Genomic DNA, 22,952 nt, shown 5'->3' with positions numbered 1-22,952 from the left:
TGGGACATTCCTCATACATGGAAGAAGAAGAAAATATCAGTGAGAGCCAAACTGCTGGTCAATGAAAAGTATACAAAGTTCATGTGAGATAGAGTGAGCAAATCTCTAGAGGCCAAGAGGAGTAACAGCCTCCCACATAATTAAATCAAATAGCAGTAAATAGAAGGTTGAAATGGACACATTTGTAGTCTCCTCACATCTGACTCAGAAGTTGAAAACTAAGGCTATTCTTTAGAGACTCAAGCCAAGATAGTGGTGTGCTTACACTTCCTTGAATGTTCCAGGACAGTGAACCGGGAACAAGGTCAACTACGAATGGAAGACTTTGGCTCATGGCCTACTGATGAGAGATGATGGACTAATTGGGAAATCGTGGAGTAGTTTGACGGGATTCAAACACCTACGTTTTGTTTCACCTGCATGCTGCTAAAAAATCCAAAAAATCCAAGGTTGGGATAGTATGCCAACCAATCAGTGGGATTGGGGGACAAAGCTAACATGCAATGTAGCATAGACCAATCCACTGTTGTTTTGCCCGCTATAATCAGTACTATATGTATTTATACATAGCTCAAGGCTTGTCCTACAGATACGGGAAAGCCAATGATATACTAATCCTTATATGTTCTATAAGTAGATATGTTCCCTTAAACCAATCCATTCCTTCTATAGGTTTTGTATTTTGCCACGTTGAATGACATCATAGATGACGCATATTGGGGTATAAGACCTCCATGTAATCAAGGTACTATGTGAGTGTGCAAACATCGGTCCGATGTCTGTGAGTTCTCCCTACTTTATTAAATGACAATAAAATAGTACTTTGCCATTTTCCTTGAGTCTGTCTGATTATTTGTCCTGAGATCATTATTGTAATTCCATCTAGCACAAAAAGATGCTTCAAGGTACTAGAGCACAGTGGGCTTGCAATTCCCATATGTTAGGGGGTGCACCATATTAGCATGCTGGAGCCCCATCGTGCCTCATGGTAATCAATGGCGCAGCGAGCCGGAAGTCACAATGTGAACTAGGTGACATAAAAGAGGAGGTGAAGAGAGCTTCCTATGCCCTGCTTGATACTTCACCTCAACACTCTGTATGTCCTGCTTCTGGCTGGCTCAACAGTTCTCTCTTGGGTGGGGGGTAAACACAGGGCCCCATTTACTTGCATTAAAGCCAGTGATAGGGGAGAAATGAAGGGAAAAAGGCAGAGCCATGGAAACAGAGGGACAGAGAGGGATGTCCTCATAGATTAGAGACCTTTATTTAAAGTTATAGGATGTGACTGTAGGAGGGCATGTTTCCTATTTGTTCGTGTGTCCAGGTGATAGGAGTAATTGAGTTGGGAACCTGAGAATCTCACAGTCAAAGTAGGATCATGGCAGATTGCAGCTCCCCATGGCGTATGCTTGCTGTTCTTTTCCGAAAGGTGACTTGTGGGTTGCATTGTTCACTCAACCTAGTTTCTGGAGCTTACCCTGTGCTCCAAGTGTGGAACATTTGCATGCAGGAGTAATGCAGCCCTATACACACTACTGGTTTACTCACTAGAGGTGAATGGTGGCAGACATGTTGGTGAGTTGCTTTGACTCACTCATGCATTGGGCGTTAGACTGGTAAGTTTGCAGGAGCCATGTAGGTTGACACAGAATGCACCCATGATGTCTGCTGAGTTGCAAGAGTGTAGAACCTCTGTGTGGGGGCTAGAGCAGCCGTTTCGCTAAAGATTACAGGTTGTAATCCCCTTTCAGCACTGCCTGTGTACCTCTCTCTCTGAACACAATTCAAGACACAGGGTGTGAAGGGAGTGGCAGCTGTAGGGTGTGGCCACCTAGATGGTTATTTTCTTTTAATTGTTATTTGGTTAAATATTTAACCTTTACTAAAGAGAACACACATTTAAAAATTCATCCTAACATTTCATTGTCAATAAATAAAAAAATTAAAACATCTTTGTCACAGTTAATGGGTGAAGCTCAATAGTTACAGTAATAAAAAAAGGAAACAGTTAAAAACGACATGACTTAGTGCTTTGTGATCCATTTTCGGGTAGACACTTAGTGCTAAAACGTCCTTCAAAAAGTGTAGGTCAGCAAGACTCCAGCCAATACGATCATTTGAATTCATAATGTATTGCCAAACAGTTCCACTTGTTAAGGTCCTGTACTCTTCTAGAAGATGATGAAATAAAAGATTAAAGCGGGGCAGTAAGTATTATATGTCCAAACGTTTGAATTTGCCACTCTAAATTACAAAATCTGCATATCCTTCGTTCTATCTGAATCGTTTCCCTAGCCCCCAAGATTTACCTGGTCGGAAGGTGATTTAACCTTAACCTCAATAACTGTGAGTGCTAAAACACGCTTGGGAATTTAATCAGGTAGGCTTAAATTACCCCCATTGGTCTTAAATCAAGGAGCACTCCCACAAATAGCCGTTATTTCCTGACTTCAATTGTGTGAATCTAATCCACTTCCCAGAGTTTTTTTTTGCTTTGCTAGGGAATAAACCAACCAACTCAGTGGTTACATTACATTTTTCCATGAGTTCCTTACAGTCCGCCACCCACTTGTTGAGTTGAGGACAGGTTTTCGTCTCCATTAGACTCTTTAATTTCCTCCAAATTATTTTTTCCTCAGCAAAGGTTATCCTTGAATGCATAGACACGTTTTTCCAAAATACGTGGACTTTGAAGGAAAGCTGTCACATTTCATAACTGAGGACAGATGCTGGCACCCCCCTGGGGAGTTTCAAAACCTTTTCCCATAAACAGCCCTCAAGGCATGACCAATCAGTTAATCCAGACAAAAGCAAAATGTCTGCACCATAAATAATTACAGATTGAAATGTCTTATTAAAGCACTCCAATGCTGCTATCAGTGAAAACTGTACATATTTCTTGTTTAGCAATGCAGCTTTTCGACATGTAGCATGAAAACAATTCACTTTTACTAAAAGACTCAAACAAATAAAACCCCAGGTATTTAAAAGGTGGAACCCACTCGAGTTCTGTATTGCACAAAAAAACACTTGAAAGTTTTATAATGTAGCTTCACACCAGGTCTAAATTGAAAGACCTTTTTTTACACATATTGACGACTAGATTGTTTTTCTTTGTATATGCTTCTAAGGCACCCAATTGGCATTGCAGACAGATTGGTTTGTAATCAAGTAATATCATGTCAAAGAAGTATAGGAGGTAATTCATAGGTTCTATCATCAAGGATCTGTGGAAAACATTGGACTCCATCGAATGCACCCCCAATATCTGAGATGAATAAATTAAACAGTAATGGGGTCAAAACGTGACCCTACTTTAGTCTGCGTCGTGTCAGAATGGACAAGGAAAGCTTACCTTGACTATTCAATCTAACCCTGACTGAGGTGCAGGATTGAAGGGCTATAATCATGTGCAAAAGCCCACCTGGGCACGCCCATGCATAATGTTTTCTCCACATGCAGTTCCTGCCTATGCTATCAAAAGCCACGGAGAAGTCAATTAAAGCGATGTAAACAGGTTTAGACTGCTCCATGGCTTCTTTTTTGAGTAACCCCGTTTAAAATCATTTGTATGGGTTCCCGTCCCCTTAAGAAATCCTGTTTGGTATAGGTCAAGTCTATTTGTTGCCCTTGCCCATTCAAATAGTTCCCACAACAGAAGGGATGCAAACAGTTTTGCCTGCAGGTCCACGGGGTCTAGCGGCCTATAGTTTCACCGGACCGTCCGTGACCCCTTTTTACAGAGGGGTAATATTATTGAGTTTACCCCGGGGGCAGGGAGTTTTTTTTGCATAAAGAACATGCCCGAATATCACCAGTAGGATGCTTACCCAAAGATCTGCATTTCCTTGTAGGACCATATTTGAAATACTGTTGGGCCGAGGGTCCCTACAGTTTTTAGTACGAACAATTAGCATACAAATGGTTTTGTATTGAAACTCCAGGGTCAAGGGCATCTCCGGGAGCACAAGACGCTGGGATTTATCCCCAAAATATGCTTCATACACCTTTCCAAAGTGTTGATCCACCTATTGTCTGGTATAGGGTTTAATTGTGTACAATTATGGATCTTAGCATCTTCATTAGTGAGGTTCCAGAACTCCTTAGTATCTCTAGATACCAGTATATGTAACATTTTCAATTTTTTATATCTGTATACGCAACTATTTCTGTAGGCCCTTCATATTTCTCTATGCTTCGATGAATCCAGACCTATGGACTGGCGCAATGTTCTCCTTAATTCCCTCTTTTTGTGCTGCACCACTGGGGAATCTGCGTGTTTACGAACTACCATCTTTTTCCCCCTTAGACATGGCATCTATGCGTAAACTCTTTCCAATAAGATGTTGTATGTTTATTTAACTAGTACGGCCCAGAGATCTTCTTCAGAATACAATTTGGCCATGGCAGAATGAAAGGACCTAGAAATCTATGTTAAAGCTGCTTCAAGATAGTTGATTCCCCCCTTGGGTCCCCTCTAGGGCCACAGGATAGAGCGTATGTGATGACCCCGTAATCTGTACCCTCCAATTTAAATAGAGTGGCATATGGTCACTTGTCATATTTGGCATTACCATCATAGATACTGTTAGGGTAATTTCTGGTGGTCGGCAGAGCCGTACTTGTGGTCTGCAGAACTCCAGCTCTCGGAAGGCCCTAACTCCTTCCACGTCCCAAAGAGGCAAAGGGAAGAGCAATTAGTAACTGCTGTTTATTACAAGAAAACAGACAGGGACAGGTACATGGAGCATAGGTTCCAGGCAACTTCTCATCTTAATAGGCCTCGCAGGCCCCTTTTGTATCTGAGTAATGTAACAATGTGCGTCATCTGCGAAAGCTCACCCCCAAACCTACTGCCACTCCGGGTTGGTTCCCCGAGTGGTAGGTCCAGTATAGGACTGTATAGTGAAAGGTTTTATTGGCAGAGTAGGGGTCAGGTGGTACGCTTGGTTCGTCCCTAAAAATTGTTACTTCTAAAAGGTTACATGGAGAGAGTTAGGAATTGGTTGTGTTGTAATGTCATCAGTGGTTAGCCCCCCATGTCCTGATTGGTCCACCAGCGAACCCCCAAGCCTGGGACCATCGTCGTTCCCAGCCTGCGATGTACCCGGTGTTTGCAACAATATATGACTATGTATCAGTGGAGGACAATGGACAGGTCCTGCTACTTGCTATTAGAGTGCTCCTTTCCCATATCCGCCGGTGTCAGAGTTGTTACAACTTTGTTGCAAGCTGGGTCCCAGACGTGGGGCACCCTTGCTTATTCAGTGTTCGAGAATTGGTGTTGTATCGGGTCGGCCTGGTCACGTGTTGAGAGACCATGGCTGAGGCAGAATTACGAGGATTTTATTTGAATATTTGCTCCTGGTAGCTGCAGAAGTGGCAGGTGTAACCTAGGTTTGGGGAGCGTGGAATGTGGAATGCAACATTGCGACCTTGGCTGCGGTGGCTCCAGCCAGGGACTGTTCTGCATGCTCAGCACCTTGTGGCTCTGTACGAGCTGCTCCGGGCCTGTCGACTCTGGTTTGAGGACTACTTTGTTTTGGTTGTCTGTTATGGTATAAGGTCGATGAGGCAAGGGGGGTTAGGGGTGCGGTGTGGTTCCTTGTACACTAGTCCAGTTATAGGGTCTTGTCTCCGAGGTTAGTAGCATGAAGCCTCTGCAAGCATATACACAAACTCTTCTGGCGTCTGCGTTTCTGCAAAGCGATTGTTGGCCTATGTGAAAAATAATAACGATGTATGTCTGTGAGTGTGCACAGTCCACTAAGTCATAGCACTGAGCGTGTTCTTCGTGTGAGTTGGTGTGTGTCTGATCCAGGTGCGCGGCAGCACATGTGTTTCTGTCTGTTGCTGCTATGTTGTTGTGTCATCTGTAACGATGGCAGCTTTGGTTGTGAACGTTTAGTGAAGCTGGTCCATATGATCGGTCCCAGCTCAGTCTTGGTTCCTACCCCGTGCTTTAGGTGGGGCGCGGTCTGGTTTCACAGGTGGAGCGTGGTCGTGGTGAACCTTGGCATCTGGGGCCGTGGACAGAGGTGCAAACTCATCGGTCTGGGGGTACTTTGGCCGTGACGTCGTTGGCCATAGTTTGTACGTGGGTCGGGGGAAGGGACCGGCCCATTTTCCCTCTTCAACACAATGGACCTCATTATGAGGATGGCAGTAGCCCACCGCTGCTTCCGGCGGGGCGCCGCCAACCCGTAACACTGATTTTGCCACCTCATATCCCAGTGGCACCCCACAAGTTGGGGCGGAACGTCTACTCCCCATTTCTGTGTAGTCCCATAGTAGTCCATGGGAATGGGGACACGGAACCACCGGCACCATTAGTAATGGGGCCGGTGCTTCAGTGAGAGGTCTGCCAGTAGGGGCCTGCTTTCCAGGCAGGTCAGGCCTGCCATGAGTTCTGTGGTCTGGAAAGGGTGCAGGTCATTGCTATAGGCACCCATATTTCCAGACTGGCAAACTCGTAATGAGGCCCAAACATTTAAAGAGGGTGGGGCGTCATCTCCTGGCACATTGCCATAAACTATGCAGAAACCCCATGCTACGGTTAGAGGTAGCCACGAGAAACCACGTTTTAGCACATCTTTCTCACACATACGAACACACAGGGCATAAAGGTCTCCTGAAATTATGATGGAATTAAGAGTTTCTCCGAGATTGCCAGTTGTACATTACATTTTCTAGAGCATCCAAACAATCAATTTGAGAAACGTTGGCCGGATTCCAGTGGAGATTCAGAATTAGTGTAAAATCCAGACAGGGGTAAACAGATTTATCCCAATTAATTTCAACTGCCTGTACAAAGGCATCCGGCTGAGCATAAATTGTCACAGAAACAGATTTTATTTTACAGATCCCAAATAGCAACCCAGATGCCAGTCGTCCCTTGTCCCCTTTCTAGGCAGAATTAAACAGAGAAGAAAATACATCTACTGTTGGAGCTTCCAACAGCCTAGACTCCTGGAGACAAAAAACATCACCATTCAACAAATAATTCCCAAAACAAATGTTTAAAACCCCTGCAGTTCAATGAGATAAGTTTAAGGTCCTTAAATGCTTTTTTGGAAGAGGTCACAGGGCGCTATTCACTATAGTTAGGGTCCAAAGTAGCCACCAACCAGCTCTAATAAGTATTTGCAATTTGTCGATTTGTGCCCTCAGTACAGTCAACTATTTGTCTTTTTAAAGCCTTATCTGTGAAATATTTTGTCTGTAAGGAAGGGACTAGATCAGAACAGTACCCCTTTTCCTGGTGATGTTTGACACGAAATTGGCAGTTTGGAACCGATGGTTTGAATTCTGACTCTGTGATGTCAGACGCTAAAGTGGTCAGACCTGCTACAATACTAGACGTGAGTAGAAATGAAGGATGACTTTGGCTAGCCGATGGTCACTCCAAAATTTCACTTGACAGATGTCGTTAGAGTTTATGTGGGTTAGGGATGGGATAATCTTTAGGAGCCGTAGGACACAGAACCTTAAAATGACTTGTTCATGGACCAATGTCAGCTTCTCTATGATTGCGCAATTGGTGGGGGTTTCGGGTAGTACAGTCCTCGATATTCCTTCCTTGCTCGGAACGTGTGGGGGTTGGGATAGTAGCATTCTACTCTCCTCCACGGTCTTAAATGCTGTTACTAGAGGATTTGACAAGTTCGTCCGTATTAGGGCCGGTTGATTACATGGAGAGTATACGCCTGAAATGGCCCTCACTGTGCCAATTGGGGCAATGTTTCTACATAGACTTACAGTTCTTTCAGTCCCAGTTTGAATAAGGCCACAAGAGGACTGCAGGGGATAGATAATGTGTAATGGATTTCTGTGATGGGGTGCCCTTTCAGAAGTAACAGGTCCTTGATCCAATGTGGCCTCTTCTGCTGCTTCATTCACCCACGGTGGCTCCTACTGCCCATCTTCAGTAGTAGGGTGTCATGCAGTCCATCCCGACCCCGCCCACACATACCTTGCGGCAGCGCGTGGGTGGCCTGGCCCATTGTCAGCAGGAGTGGCACCTGACTTCGGGGGTCACCGCGCCGGGCCGGGGTCCACTATTGCCCTCAACGGCTTGGCGCCATGCGGCGGCTCCAGCATCACGGCGTTCGTGGCGCCGACATGGATGGGGGCAACCATGGCGCTTGTGGTCCCGTTGGACCTTCCTGCATGCCGGCCGATCACGTGACCATGCGCGTAGTGTTTACAAACTACGCTCACGCGCTGGTCACGTGATGCGAGCCAGAACCAATCAGGGGCAAGCCTAGTCAAGTCACATGACCAGGAAGCAGACCATAAAAGTATCGCCCACGCTCATTCAAACGCTTCTCAGCTGTTCTCACGGCGCATGGCCATTTACTGCTCCTGACCTGCTTTTTGTATTTGGAACTTTGGAACCTGTTTTTTTTTATCTGGGACTGCTTTGGATTACCCCTTTTGGGTTTGAAAAACTTGGGTTATTTTTTCTACACGGCTTCTGGATTTTGAAAATTGGACTGCTTTGTTTGCCCCTTTTGGATTTGGTGAATTCAGAACTGTTTGCCTGGACTCTTATGAACTACAGTACCACTTCTATGACCTGTTCTATTGCCTTGAGTCTACCTCGTACCCAAGTCTTGCAAACCAAGAAAGGAACCCTCAGGTGGACCCTGGTAGAGTGATTCCACCTCTTTCATTCCCAGGGAGGGACATCTAGGTGTAAAGCTAACATCGGTCTTCCCACAGGTAGATGTCCTGGCCTTTCTAATAATACAGCATCTGTAGTGGTTGCATTTTCTTGCCTAACCCGATCCTTCTCTTGCAGCCACCCGGGATCCGGTGTTCCTGTTCCTACCACCTGTGGTCTCAATAACCGGTCAGTGAGTTATTCATATCGCTCTGACTGGTGCTTGGGAACGGAGGTATACCTAACTTCGTGGAGCTCAGATCGTGACATAGTGGCACTAGTTTTAGATGCTACTGCCTTTTTGGCTCCTGTCCCATGAGACCCATAGGGTTGGTTAGAAGATGGGGTGAGTTGGTGGGCGGCTGGGGTGCGCAGGTTACATAAAAGGTGTCCGGTCATTTGGTCGAAAATAAATGGTTGAATGACCATTTGATCGAATCAAAATGGTGAAAAAAAAAAAGTCAAATTTATTTATTTATTTATTTATATATATTTTTTTTGTTTGGTTGCTTAAACCCCCCATAAATTAAAAAATAAAAAGAAATTCGACCTTTTTTTTTTCCGACCATTTTACATCGATCAAATGGTCATTCGACCATTTATTTTCGACCAAATGACTGGTAACCACATAAAAACATTCTTGAACCCTTTGAGGTGCTCTTCCATCAACCTTTGTTTATTTTGTGTCTTTTTCTGTTAGTTGGTATCCTCACAGGACTTACCTTTCTTTGCCTTAAACGATTCCTTCCGTTTGAAAATCAGAAAGATCACTGTTTCTTCATAGGGTATTATCTCTTCTTTGCCCCCAGCCATGCTGCAGTCACCACCCTCAGCCATCAAGTCTTCCAATACCTGCACTATACTCAGGTGGGCAGGCGATAACCCAACATTTGGTGGTTGGTGGTCCTCAAAGAAACTCAAGTTCATGCAGGGTAGGAAATTCAGAAGTCTTGCCTCCTCATCGATGCCATTTTCCTGCCATGGCTCCAAGTTGTTGTTTATGAGGCTGGCATCGGTTTGGAACACAATGTCATTTCTAGCCACCTTGTGAACAACGTTACAATTTGATCCTTTGAGGAAACCCTCTACAAATGTACATTTTGCATTTGGTTCCTTTAGTAGGTATGATTGAGAGTGCAACGCAACACCAACAGTTTCCTGAAAGTTAAGTAGAGCAGTTAAGGCAATGTTTAAGTTCTTACAAACGTGAGAAGCCTCAACTGCATCAACAGGGCTTCTCAAACCCACTCGAGCATTTGGGGGAGGTCTCTTGTTGCCACTTCCCCAACATTGCCTGGGTTCCAACTCAACTTGAGCAGCCACTTGTGTACTTAAAAGAGGGGGCAAAGAAGGTGGAGGTGGCATGTGGCTGGGCAGTTTACTAGGCCAACCCCATATTTTTCCCCAGTCACAACCATAACCGCAACCGCAAGGGCAAGATTATTCACATCACATACTTCAAAGCCCAATGTACAACCCTTATTTGGCTCATGTAGAAGATTTGGGCTCACACTGGCATTCCGGAAAGAATATGTCATTGGAGGTCTAGGCTTTTCCTCTTTGTTACTTTGGCCTAAAACATTATCACAGTGAGAGGCAAGCTCCAAAACTGTGATCTCCCTGAGGATCTCTCTACTCACAGAAAGAAGGGCTAAAAACGAGTCATTGGGGCACTCGCTGGCCAATGTTCAAACTTGTGAAGGCTCACCCACGACTCCAGGCTCACATGACTCGTTATAAGTCGCACCACGGTTATATAACGTATTGTGCGCATTCTATCACGGCTTGTCACCAAAGTAAAAGACTTCCATAGTCTTTTGATGTGTCAGAATTACCGGGGGGCGGGGAGGCAGATTTTGAAACATGATTTATAGGTACCTAGGCTTTCGGCGTTGATGCGTGAAAAAGCACAATCTTGTTAGATGGAAGAGAAGTTAGCAAAGGCATATGAGGGGGGGTCTCAGTGTGGAGGGCATTGGAGGCAGAAAGGTATGTAGCCATGTTTATGCCTAATCTGCTACCATGGTCCAAATTAGGCACTGAGATATTGGCTGGAGTACCTCTGCCACCCACAGGCGGTTTTAACCCAGCTCCCGGACCATTGTCTTTTACCCCCCCCCCCCCACCTCCGCGAGACAAATTAGGTTATAGAAGTTGGAGCCACCCCCAGGCTCTGCAACCTATAGTTATTCATGTTTGTGTTCGTGCTTAAGTCAGGTCTCAATGAATAGAGACCAAATGGGTAAAGCAGAGCTAATATGGGCATGAAAAAGTGATTTTAGTGCAAGTTGAAATGGGTCAAAATAATTCAAATTATTTGTGGACTGTGCAAAGAGAAGGTCTAATGGGACCAGCGGCTACAGCGTCAGCAAGAAAGGCCTAGAGTCTTATAGCCGTACAGCCTTAGAAAGAACATGTTGGAAATCACTGGAATGCGGGTGCTGCCGGATGTAGAAGGGACGTCATTTAGCGGTCGCCAGAGGTCGCAACTGCGACCTCTGAGGTCACCCTTGCGACCTCTAAAAAAAAGAAAAAAGAAGAAAAAAATAGATTTTTTTTTTCAGGGTCTTGGGCTGTGACCAGCACCATGTGGCTCGTGGCTGGCTTTCTTGTTTGGGCCCCTTAAAAAAAAGAAGAAAATAAGAACAGGAGTGCCACAAGTGTAACACTATCATCAGTGACCCTAAATAAGAAAGAATAGGAATACCAAATAATGTGTCTTTCTGGAATTCTATACAATAATTGCTAGACTCATTAAAGGTTTTTATCAGGCCCACTTCAGGGGCTGAGTCACTGATTTAGTCTATTCTTAAACGCCTCAACTCAGCCTTTCATCCTTCCGAGGTCGATAAATGAGTACCAACAAAGGTTGGGTGTTATTGGGTGTATTTATTTCTACATAAAGCGCTTAAGCTTAAGGCCTTTATAATAACACATCATTATCATTTGGTCGTGGACATCTGCTTGCATTCACAGTAATTTGGTAATATGGGCCTATATACACTGATCTTAACGATACATATGGCGATCCATTCTTGTATGAAATGTACATCACATTATAGTGATATCATAACCATATTTTTCGTAGTTTACAATGCTATGCGATGCCACTTCCTAGTTTGTCAATGGGTGAAAGGTCGTGCTCCATCGCTTCCCGCGATATTACTTTCGGGTGGGGTCAAATGACATCATGTCATCAGGGGTCAAGGGTCGTGTGTTGTCACTTCCGCTACCCCTGGCATTTTGGTGAAATGACGTCCCTGGCAACCATAAACAGCACTCACTGCAATCAACCGCTGTTGAAAACGCTCAGTCGGGCAAGTGGTTGCAGGTGAGAACCCTTCTCATTCCTCGCTCCTCGTGGCCTTGGCAGACCATGGCAGACCACTCTCTGCCACTCCCACGCTGCGCCCCACACAGCTTAGCAGTTCTTAAAGGGCAGCTCCCTCCTCGGTCCGTCGCAATGATAAAAAGCAACAAAACACTCACTGCACAGATCCGCTCCACACCAGACCACTCTCTGCCACTCCTGTTGGATAACTTTACCTGCACTTCTAGGTGGGAGAGTCGTTTTATGAGTGGGCCGTGGGGTGCCCCACCTTTGCACCTTTGCCTAGGCTGGGGACACTGGGAGTTAGTGGTGCAGCGCACAGGCATTGCAGGAAGTGCTGCTGGAGGAGTGATGCATCACTGTTGTGGGCCAGAGCAGAGACTGCAAATTGTCTCATGTACCTGACTGAGAATATTTTAATCTACGCTGACATTGTATGGTTTAAGGTACAAAATCAAATATCCCTTGTTGGCTAAAAATTCCTAGAGAGCCACAAGCCTTATTTTGCGGTAAGCACTATTTTGTATTTGTTTCGGTGGGGTCTCTTTATTTTTCAGGTAATAACGTAGTGCTATATTTTCAGGTGTTGTTCCTTTCAGGGTTTCATCGCTTACCTGTCATCAGATTCTCTATGGCGCTAGACCTAGCATCTAGGCCCTTTAACCACTCCCTCTCTAGGGACTCAGGGAATTCAGCCACTTCCTGTTTATTTTGTACGCTGCCTAAGACATATCTGCCACGCAGCTGGTCTGGGTAAGGCACTGGTGGGTGATGATCCCCCCTCCTGGCAGGTGGCAAAGGCTGGTCACCTAAGAGAAGGAGACTGCTTCCGGGCCACACTTGGTGTTAGGAACGCCAGAAAAAGGAAGAGAAATGTGGGATACAGTGAAACACATCCGGAGGGAGCCACCATGCATGAGCCAGAGAAAGATTTAGAGTCATAGAGGGAACACGATATTAGTAGCAAGCTGGACAAGGAGATGATAGTGGAGACTGAGACAGAAAAGGAGTGGAGAAATTGATTAAAAAAAGAGGTAAGAGATGGTAAAAAATGAGAGGTAAATAAAGAAGAAATCTGTGGGTTGTGAGAGGCCTGGGATTCATACAGATACAGAGCACACAGACTGAGGAAATATACAATTTGAGGTAGTTGATAGCGATTCTGGATGTAATGGAGGCCCGAATTTTAGATCTAGAGCAATAAGGAGGCATATGGCAGATAACAGGGAAGGAAATGAAAGGTCGTGCCTCTTCGTTTCTGCTCATAATCCCATATAGTTTGAAAAATGTACTGCCTTGCACTGAAAGCTGCCCCACTGGAAGAGGCATGCATGCCATTGTTGAACATCTTCGAGAGATGTCCATGTGTGTTTCACAATGCTACTCTTAAGGTGATGCTGCCTTTAGATCATACAATTATCCTGGCAATTTGATTAGAATAATTCAAATGATATGGCATTACCCATTCATAGGGTGCATCTTTGCAGAGTGCGGGTGCACCTAGACGGTAAGGAGAAATCCTCTCAAAAAGGTTTAGGGTTGTGGTGGATGCAACAATATTATTGTTTGTGTTGTTGGATGTTTAGATCTGGCTCTCCAATGGCAACTAATGGCTAAATTACCTACATTGCAGCTGAATGATGGCCGGCATAGATCTACAGAGACATACATACAATGTTCTGACTCTCATTGATGCATTTGTCAGATATATCCCCCCCTCACCCGTGCCCTTGCTTTACAGATCCGCCAGAGCACCAAGAAACCACACAGGTGGCAACAGTGCGCGGTATAAGAACCTTTAACATAACATAAGGTTGATTTTGGTCTACCCTGTGATCACTCACAGGAAGGCCTTGGGAATGCATGTGAGGCTGTCGGCAGCAGGTCAGGACCCTCGCCCCTTAGGGATGACATGCTCCTATAATTCTGCTAGTAGAGAGAAGCTGGAGAAGAACACAACACACCCACCCGACACCCCGCCAACTCAAAGAGGAGTGGAGTGTAGCATGGCATTGTTGTGCTCGCCTTCTCAACCCCTCCTTAAGTATGGAGGCCAAATAACTGGACAGGTGAAGCGGGGGGAGAAGGAGCACTGTGCTCCTCTACCTGAACCAGAAGGAGGGAGCAGGACAGGAACAGTGCCCACGTTCTCTATCTGCTACCCCAGTCACTCCAGATTCTCTTCACTAGCAGCTGGCCTGGAGAAATTAGCTGGGCATTGACGACCATTTAGGGACGTGCCCTTCTCAGAGGCAGGGCCCTTAACAGAGCAAGCATGCAGGAGAGGGGCACAGAATGCCTGTTCCTTTGACTGGGTGGCCCCAGGTGGTGTCCACACCACCCCTCTGTAAAGGAAGAGGACTGGCGAGTGCTGGTACTGGGGCTGCAAGAGGGAGGGTACACAAATCTGTGCTTCTCTTGCTCAGCAACCCTGAAATGTAGTAAATGGGGCTAGGATGACAGTAGGTGGCCAAATGTGAGGACAGTTGGTAATTTGATGTATACACCCAGTATATGTTTGGAGTAGCGGCACGATAGAGGTCAGTGTCTGGAATATGGTGTGATTAGCTGTCATAAGATGGGCAAACCTGGCATGTAATATGACTAATGAATTGTTAGGTGGAAACCTGTGCAGTTCCCTCTGGGACCACTGCAAAAGATCTACGAAGAAGAAACGATCAATCCCCCTAGCAATATTTCGACAAGTCTAGGTTCTACCGGCACCACTTATTTACAGACAATATTAGAGTGCCATCTAGGTTGAGGTATACACCTCTGTCTGTAAATAAGTCAACATAATGGTAGTAGCTGGCATAGGCTGGCAACACCTATCAAATAGGGTAGTTTGTGGGCATTGCATGGCATAATCTAGCATATATTGTATGCACCCACCCATCTGAAGACAATATGGTTTGATTTCCTGGCGTTTGAAAATGGAGCTAACATGTGAGCATAGCATGGTCCTTCTCGTTATAAGATAGCAACTCCCACTATACACGTATCAAGTGACGCCCTGACAATGCTGTGGCAATGGCTGGGACATACTGTTAGTACTTGACCGTATGTATATATCTGAGTCCTTGGCATAGGATCCAAATACCTGGCAAACCATATGCTTACCTGTACAAAGAGATGCCAATAATTGGCAGCATGGAGCATGTTTTCACTTTATTCAAAAAGCCATACGTTGCTTCACATCCTAGTATCAAAATAAGTGCTTACAAAGGTCTATGGAGAAAGTAAAGGTACACGCTAATGGGGTGACACAGCTCCCTGGAGTTTTGCAAAACAGCACCAACAAGGTGCTGATTTACATTTCGAGCCTCCTGCAGGAGAGCCTATGGGAGAAGCCAAGATGGGTATCACAGACGCTCAGTAGGGTGCATGGTGACCAAATACAGACCAGGGGTTCCTTAGCGCAGAGAGAAACAGGAGGCCTGGGGTTCAGTGGCATGTCCAGGGAGTGGCCTCAGATGGCACGTGCTACCCCTAGAACTTGATTGGCCACCCCAGGTGCCCCCCAATAACCAAAACTATGATCATTATGTGGTATCAGGTAATGTGCCCATCCATGATGTCGCCGGGAAAACCCATTGGTGACATTATATATGGTGACATTATGTATGGGGACGGGTTGTAGGGATGTCCCGTGCTCCCATTGTAAAAAAAAATTAAATCAGGGGTTGCGGGGGTGTCCCCCACATGTTCAATGTAAGAAGGTCTCCACAAAAAAGTGACTTTTTGGTCAGGAGACATTTTTGCGGGAACATTATACCATGGAACCCATTATGTGTGTATGTGGTCATACTTCATGCCACCTCTGCATAGGTCAGTGCCCCATTTGGGCCACCCCAGTCAAAAGAGTTTGGACACGCCACTGCTGTGTGGTCGGATCCTGGACTTTCAGAGGGCAGGTGGACAGGGCAACCCATGATGGTTGTTGCAGTTATGGAGGGTACATTCCCGTGTGAAGACTGTCATTCCCCGCTGCACAGGTCCCAGCTATCCCACGTGCACGTTTTTAAAGAGTGGAAGGTGGTAGGGCAGCTCTCTGAGGGTGCGCCTGAGCTTGGTGGCACGTTTACAATTTTTGCACCTGCGCCTCCCACTGAAGAATTTTGTACAAGACATGGTACAGCAGTGCACTGCGTGCCAGGCTCAGTCTGGTGTACACGCATGTCAACCTACTCTTACATAGGGCGCAGTTTACACAAGTGTTTTACAATGCTGCAATCCCATGGAAAACGCTTTGCAAATCTGGCCGATAGTGGCAGGAAGCAATACAGGTCTGCAGTGTAATGCACATCTATCCACATGCTTCTGTTATCTACAACTTTCCACATTTACTGTTACTTTTATTTTTTTCTGATTCTAGGTTTGATTTTGTAAGTGTCATTCAAGCTCTTTCTATGATCTATACTATTGAACAAATCAACAATTCTACCCTCCTCCCGGGCATCACACTGGGATATGAAATGTATGACACATGCTCATCTGTTTCTAAAGCCATGGAATCGGCGATGGGGGTGATCACTGAGGCGGATTCTTCCAATGAGAGCACCACACTGATAGGCTGCAACAAATACGAACCGGATGTGAAAGCGGTTGTGGGTGAGAGGTATTCAGAAATTTCGGCTTCCGTTTCTCAGCTTTTGAGTCTTTATCTAATACCACAGGTAAGGACAAATTTAAATCCATTGCATCACAAGTCATTACATTCAAGTGTTGTTTTGTTATTGCTTTTTCAATAAAAGTCTCTGAACTGTTTTAACCATAGGTGTGAGAAAAAGCCTCAATGTAAGTATGGTTGTTATTGTAAAACATGGCATTGTAGAAACTCCTCCTTTTAAAATGGCACCTTTTTAGGAGTTGGGATCACGTGGGATATTTACAGCTTGCGGGACATGGGAGAAAGGGAGGGGCTATAAACGTTACTGCGTGCAGTACTTTCTATGTACTTGGTTGCACTGTTTACACTTCTTTCTTGGCCAGAGCTTGCACTCAGTTAAACGCGAACTGAACAGTTCAATATTCTTAACACTCTGCCAGTGAAATCTCACTTGAAATCATGTAATTGTAGACATGTTTCAGGACGGCATGCCATGTTTTCATCAGCTGTGGTAAAAAAAGAATACCATTTTACAATGCAACATTTCTAGCATCTATGTTAAATGTTAAAGGTATTTGTACCGCGCACCGTCACCAACGGAATTGGTCCCCAGGCGCTCTGGCGGATCGGTAAACGATAAGGTGGGATGAGTTAGTAAGGTGAAAAGGGAGTAGGCTAGTGAGAGGAGTGGTGTTCTGTTGGCAGCTTCAACTCGGTATACACCGGGTGCTGAGCTTTAGTGCAGGTATTGGATCGGTGTCAGTCCGCATATGCTGTTGCTCCGGCTTATGTGTTGTTGCAGTGTTGTGAAGTGTGTGCGGCTTGTTGTGCAAGAGATGGTTGTGTGAGTTTTTTGAGTGAGATAAGTATGCAGAGTTTGAGCTTATATTGGTTAGTGGGTTAGCTGACCTTTAGCATGGTAACATTCACAGTTTTGTCTAAGTGGGGCACTTGTTGACCTTCACAATCCTATCTGGATGCGGCGCAGGCTAGTGTTCACAATTCTAAGTGTGGCACATGCTAACATTCAAGTTTCATCTAGGCGCGGGCATGCTATCCTTCAATCAAAATAAATCCTATCTAGATGCGACACAGGCTAATGTTCACAATTCTAAGTAAATAAAGTAGTATGTCAAAAGCAAAACAGTCATTTGAATATAGATTGTGACTAGGCTCACCTTGGACTCTGTGATCAAATAAACTCATTGGGGCTCATTTTACAATAAGTGATACTTGGACGCTGGGGACAGCTAATGTTGCAAGCATGTGCCTTTGGGTCCCCTGCATGCATTTTTCCACATACACCGAACACAGTGGAAAATGAAAGAGTAAACATTGGCAAATTTGCCTTTAATCTTTCATTTTACTCTCCGTTTTGTTTAATACCACCTGCAAATTACATTTTGCAGACACCTTTTAGCATGGATTCCTATGGAATCCGCCTGGTTTTAACAAATGCTAAATGCAAACAGATTCTGCCCATTTGTTTTACGTCTGCATGAAAATGTCATGCAGGTATAAAACGGGGTGCTTTTGCATGCGGAGTGGAAATTAGGGGTGAGAAACATATTTTTCCTCCTGCCTCCCACTCAGCCTGCAAAATATGTTTTTAAATGCCCTAGGCAGGTAGGATAAGTGTAAACATGGGTGTATGCACTTACACCTAATTTTGACACTTATTTTACCACACTGTGGCGCTCATGTTCGTCAAAATCGTAATTTGGCAGAAGGGAGGCATTACGTGTTGACAAATACGTAGGCGGTTACTCGTCTCCAAATTTTCATTTGCATGGTGGAGTGCAAAAGTGCAGGGCAAAAAGCAGCACACACACTTGTACGCCACCTTTTGTCCTGCACTTTTGCACTCCGCCGTGCAAAGTGAGTAAACACTGCTTGGCATACAAGCATACCATGCAGCGTTTACTTCTAACTCTAAGCACTGCTTGCCATGCTCACATAAATATCAATTGCGAACACTGCGCGCATGTTAAGCAATGTTCACAATTAGAATGAAACCCTGCGCGACATGCAAACATGGCAGACAGCATGTAAAATGGATCCCGATGGTGTCTGCCTGTCCTATGCTGGTGTATAAAGCTGGCAGACACCATGGGGTCTCCAGCATCTGCACCGGCATGAAAATCTGAACACCAGGGGGTACTTTGGAAGTCCTTTGCAGCAAACAAATGAGTGATGCCTCTGGAACTGTTTTAAGCCTTTCAATGCCAGTTGTCAATTTAATGTGTGAGTTGAAGTCATAAGATTGTATGTGATATGCTGCTGGTCAAAGCAAAATCAAGGTAGATTGGTATGTCTTTTCATTTGTTCTGCTTACCTATATACAATTAAGTGGACATCATTTCAAACCATGCTATAAATGAATACATATGTTTGAGTTTATAATATTAATCACACCTTCCTTTAAAACTTGGCATGAAGTTGAAATGTGGTATTGCCCAGGTTTGTGGCGGGTTTAAGAAAAAAGAGTGCTTCCATCCATAACCGGTCAGAGATTTGAGTACATTTCAGATATGCCCCTGGGTGAACTAGACATAACCTCCAAAAAAAACCAGACAATGTTATGTGCCTTGGTTACTCCTAAACGGAATTAATGTTAGCTGTTTGCTATCAAACTAAAGAAACACAAAGGTGATTAACCAGGACAAATAAAGGCACCAAGGAGATCCCTTTTTCTTCCCACTATGAGGAAGAAGATTCTGCTAAAACATTTACCACTTTTCTCAGACCACATATGTTGTATAGTGTATCAAGTATTCATTCAACAAATTATAAGTGGGTGAAATCAGGACAGTGATGAGGTCCCCTGCATGGCAGCAGATGTGTGGGGAAAGGTGAAGATGGAAAACATCTGCCACCGCACGTTCTATGCGACAGCGCCAAAGGTGGTGTGGGGAGGATTCCCTAGTCATGCTAGCAACAGCTGGCTCAGGTTGCATGGGATTGCCATATTACTTTCAACTAGATATCCAGAAATCTACAAAGTGTAGCGGCATGTAATGTTATTTTTTCAAGCTCCGGCAGATGCATCAGTGATGTCCTGTGTTTGAAAATCATTCCTCATTATATTAATAAAAGGTGTTATCTCAGAATAGTGGCAGGACTGCTTACCATTCAGACAGAGTAACCCATTTGTGGGATGGACTGCCAGAGTGGTGCTGGTTCCGCCTACCCAGCATGGAGCACTGGTGCCTCCGCGTATGCATGTTACTGGATCAAAATCCAACATGCCGGACCAGCTTTATGTAGTCTTCATCTAGCGGATGCAAGAGACCTGCATTCCTACATTAGAAACACCTGAAATTGACCATATATTTACAACCAGCCAATCCTACACTAACAGAGAAAAACACCCACACATACAGACCCTTACAGAGGTCTACCCAGGGGGGTGGAAAAGGGACATATATAAGGAAGCCCAAAAGGAACGAAATTGAGAACTTTAAAGATGAAGATGGAGCACATTTTGCAACACTTGAAGAAAGGAGGGGATGGGGTAACAGGGGAGCCTACCGGCGATAGGACGTGTAGAAGGGCAGGAGGGTGTGGTGACAGGAGGAGAACGGGGGCATGATGAGGAGAAGGTGATGACAGGAGAAGAAGAGTGGGAGGAGTGAAAGACCCAAGAGGGTGGTGTGAGTAGTGAAAGTAGAGGTAGAAAAGCAGGATGTGGTGTTGAATAGAGAAGGGCATTGTATCCGAGGAGGAGTTAGTGTAAGGGGCTGCCAAGAGTTTAGAGGATAGTGTAAGAACTGAGGAGAACGTGGTGGAAGGCAGAGCAAGAAAGTTAAAAAGAGTTTGCAGGGAGAATATAGAGGGAGATATTCAGCACAGGCATACAGTGCATATGTGAGAGAAATGGGAGGAGGCCTGAGTATGTGGGGAAGCATCGAGGAGTCAAACAAGAAGTCAGTAAACAGAGATCATGACAGAGGGGAAGCACCATCCAGGCCTAAAGGAGCAGGCCTATGTCAAGCTGATCTAGAGGAAAGTGAGAGCGTGCTGGTGGGCTATAGTGCCAAGAGCCCTTGGAGGTGTCCAAGAGTTCAAAGGTCCTCCTGAAAACCCTATGTGCCTGCTTTACACCTGGGAGTACCTGAAGGCCATATGGAATGGCTGGCCAGTGCTTGAGGTGAAGGTAGGAGCTAGGACCTACAACTTTTTTCACCGTGAAACAGTAGAGAAGGACCTACTCATTGAGGAGAAAACCAGGACAAGAGACCAAGGACTCTGAGTGCTCCATCTCTGAACACCATTTACCTTTGAAGTGACAAAACCTTGTGTTAAATCCCTAATAAGCCCATTTGTTGAACTTGGAATTGTGCCCTTAGTCTTTGTTTTGTGACACTGCCTTTCTGAGGAGGAATTGAAAGTGATTTCAACCCGGCACTTCAACTTAGTCAATGCCTATCGTGTGATGCACAGCTGAAACCCTTAACTAATTATTTGTGTCTATAAATTCTATTATTTCTGAACGATGTACCACTTATGTCACGCCCCTCTCTTTGAATCCCCCCGGTCACACTGAACCAGGAAGCAGGCTGGTTTGCAAAGTTAAAATATGTATTTATGGATGCCACAATATATATATCACACTATTTATATACAATAAGCACCAATGGGTGATGTTGTAGAGGAGGTCCCAGACATGGCTGCACCCCTTCTCCTCATTTCGAGGTACCAGGAACGTACTCGCCAAGGGATGTGACGTATGAAGAGCAAATGAACCTACAAAGAGCTGCACTGGGACTCTGTCCAGTATACATCAGAAGATCTGTACCGGTTGAAGCACCCATAACCAGACAACCCTGGGCAGCATGCTACCCTATCAGACAGCCATACCAGCCGTTGATATGAAATAAGGAGTACCTACACACGGTCCACGAAGAGACCCCAAAAGCCTTAATGGAAGGCAAGTGGAAATGACACGAGGGCCTGAACAGACCCGTGAATAAACAAAAGCAGCTATCGAAGATAAGACGCCAGTGCGAGTAACTACGAAAATGAATGGAATATACAGAGAGGAGACAATGGCCCTCATTACAACTCAGGCGGTGGACCATGGTGCTATTAGCATCATGGTCCATGCCGGATTCCGCCATGGTGGATGGTGGAATTACCGCCCCATTCCAAGGTGAGTGGGGCGGTAATTCCCCATTCACCATTTGCCCTTCCCCATTCCCATTTTTGCCCCATAGGGCATAATGGGGATGGGGAAGGCGCTAATTACGGCACCGTAAATTACGGTGCCGTAATTAGCACCAAGGTCGCTTAGCGCCTTGGACTTTAACGCCTGCAAAAAGCAGGCGTTAAAGTGTGAATCAGGCGTTAAGGGTTAACGGCGCCGACGGCGCTGTTAAACCCTTAACGCCTGACTTGTAATGAGGGCCAATATTACAACATGAGGAAACAGTGCTACGAGACAAGATGGAAGCAACCGGCCTGTTAAACATGTGTAAATAGGCTTGAAACGCAAGATGCTAAGAAATCGATACTGCTAGCAATGCTTAGTAGAAGATAGAGCAGCAAGCGCTAACCATATATCTACCTCAATAGAACAACATTATACAAGTGTGACTCCATTTTGTAAAAGCAGAAATGTACCCAGGCGGCCAGAGGCCTGACAGACCAAGTTTCGAAACCCAGCCAAAGGCAAGTGAAGGAGCGGAATTGAAACTCAACAAAGAGCGGCTCATGCCTAGGAAATCGAGGTCAACCAGAGAAGGGGAGGAGAGCGTCAGCTCACAAGACTCCAACTTCAGAGCATACCAGCCTGCCTCGCGAAGGTCAAGATAAGGGGGGGCCCATGCAGGTGGCGAGGCTGAAACAGAATTAAATGCACTAAAAGCTGGAAACTGAAGCAGATTCATGGTGAACTAACACGTGACCAGCCAGGCGCGAAGAAGTACCATCGCCTGATGTCATCCAGGACCCGAGGATGCCATAACTTTTCCTGATAAGAGACTACAGTTTCGAGGCCATCCTTAGCCAACTAATTGACACATCGCCCTAAAGCACTGATTGATGGAAGGGAGGCAGGGTGAAACTTGGGACACCAGGCACAGGGATGTCCATTCTGCATGCTGCTAATTAAAAGTGTAAATTTATGTCTAGGCGTGTAACCTGCCCAATCACAATGGACCAAGTTATCTGGAGTCCTATAGATACTGTAACCAATAGGACGTCGTAAATATAGTGACGTCTATCACGCGTGATGTAGAGGGATGGGCGTAGACACCCACCCGATAAGAGTTATCCAATCCCCATGCCCTATTATCATATACAGATATAACACCTATACTTAAATTACCTTTCCTAACCAATTATAT

General features: G+C 45.2%; 1 protein-coding gene across 1 annotated transcript in view; it reads left to right on the top strand.

The window, feature by feature from the left end:
- LOC138453620 (G-protein coupled receptor family C group 6 member A-like) overlaps positions 1-22,952 on the top strand; it is a 345,839-nt gene that overhangs the window by 20,046 nt on the left and 302,841 nt on the right. The window contains exon 2 of the mRNA XM_069606630.1: positions 16,372-16,672. Within this exon, the coding sequence (XP_069462731.1) occupies positions 16,372-16,672 (301 nt within the window). The remainder of the gene's footprint in view (positions 1-16,371; positions 16,673-22,952) is intronic.

Source organism: Ambystoma mexicanum, chromosome 4p (assembly GCF_040938575.1).
Source record: "Ambystoma mexicanum isolate Mex_15411 chromosome 4p, UKY_AmexF1_1, whole genome shotgun sequence".
Classification (NCBI taxonomy): domain Eukaryota; kingdom Metazoa; phylum Chordata; class Amphibia; order Caudata; family Ambystomatidae; genus Ambystoma; species Ambystoma mexicanum.
This window is presented reverse-complemented; position numbering and strand designations above follow the sequence as displayed.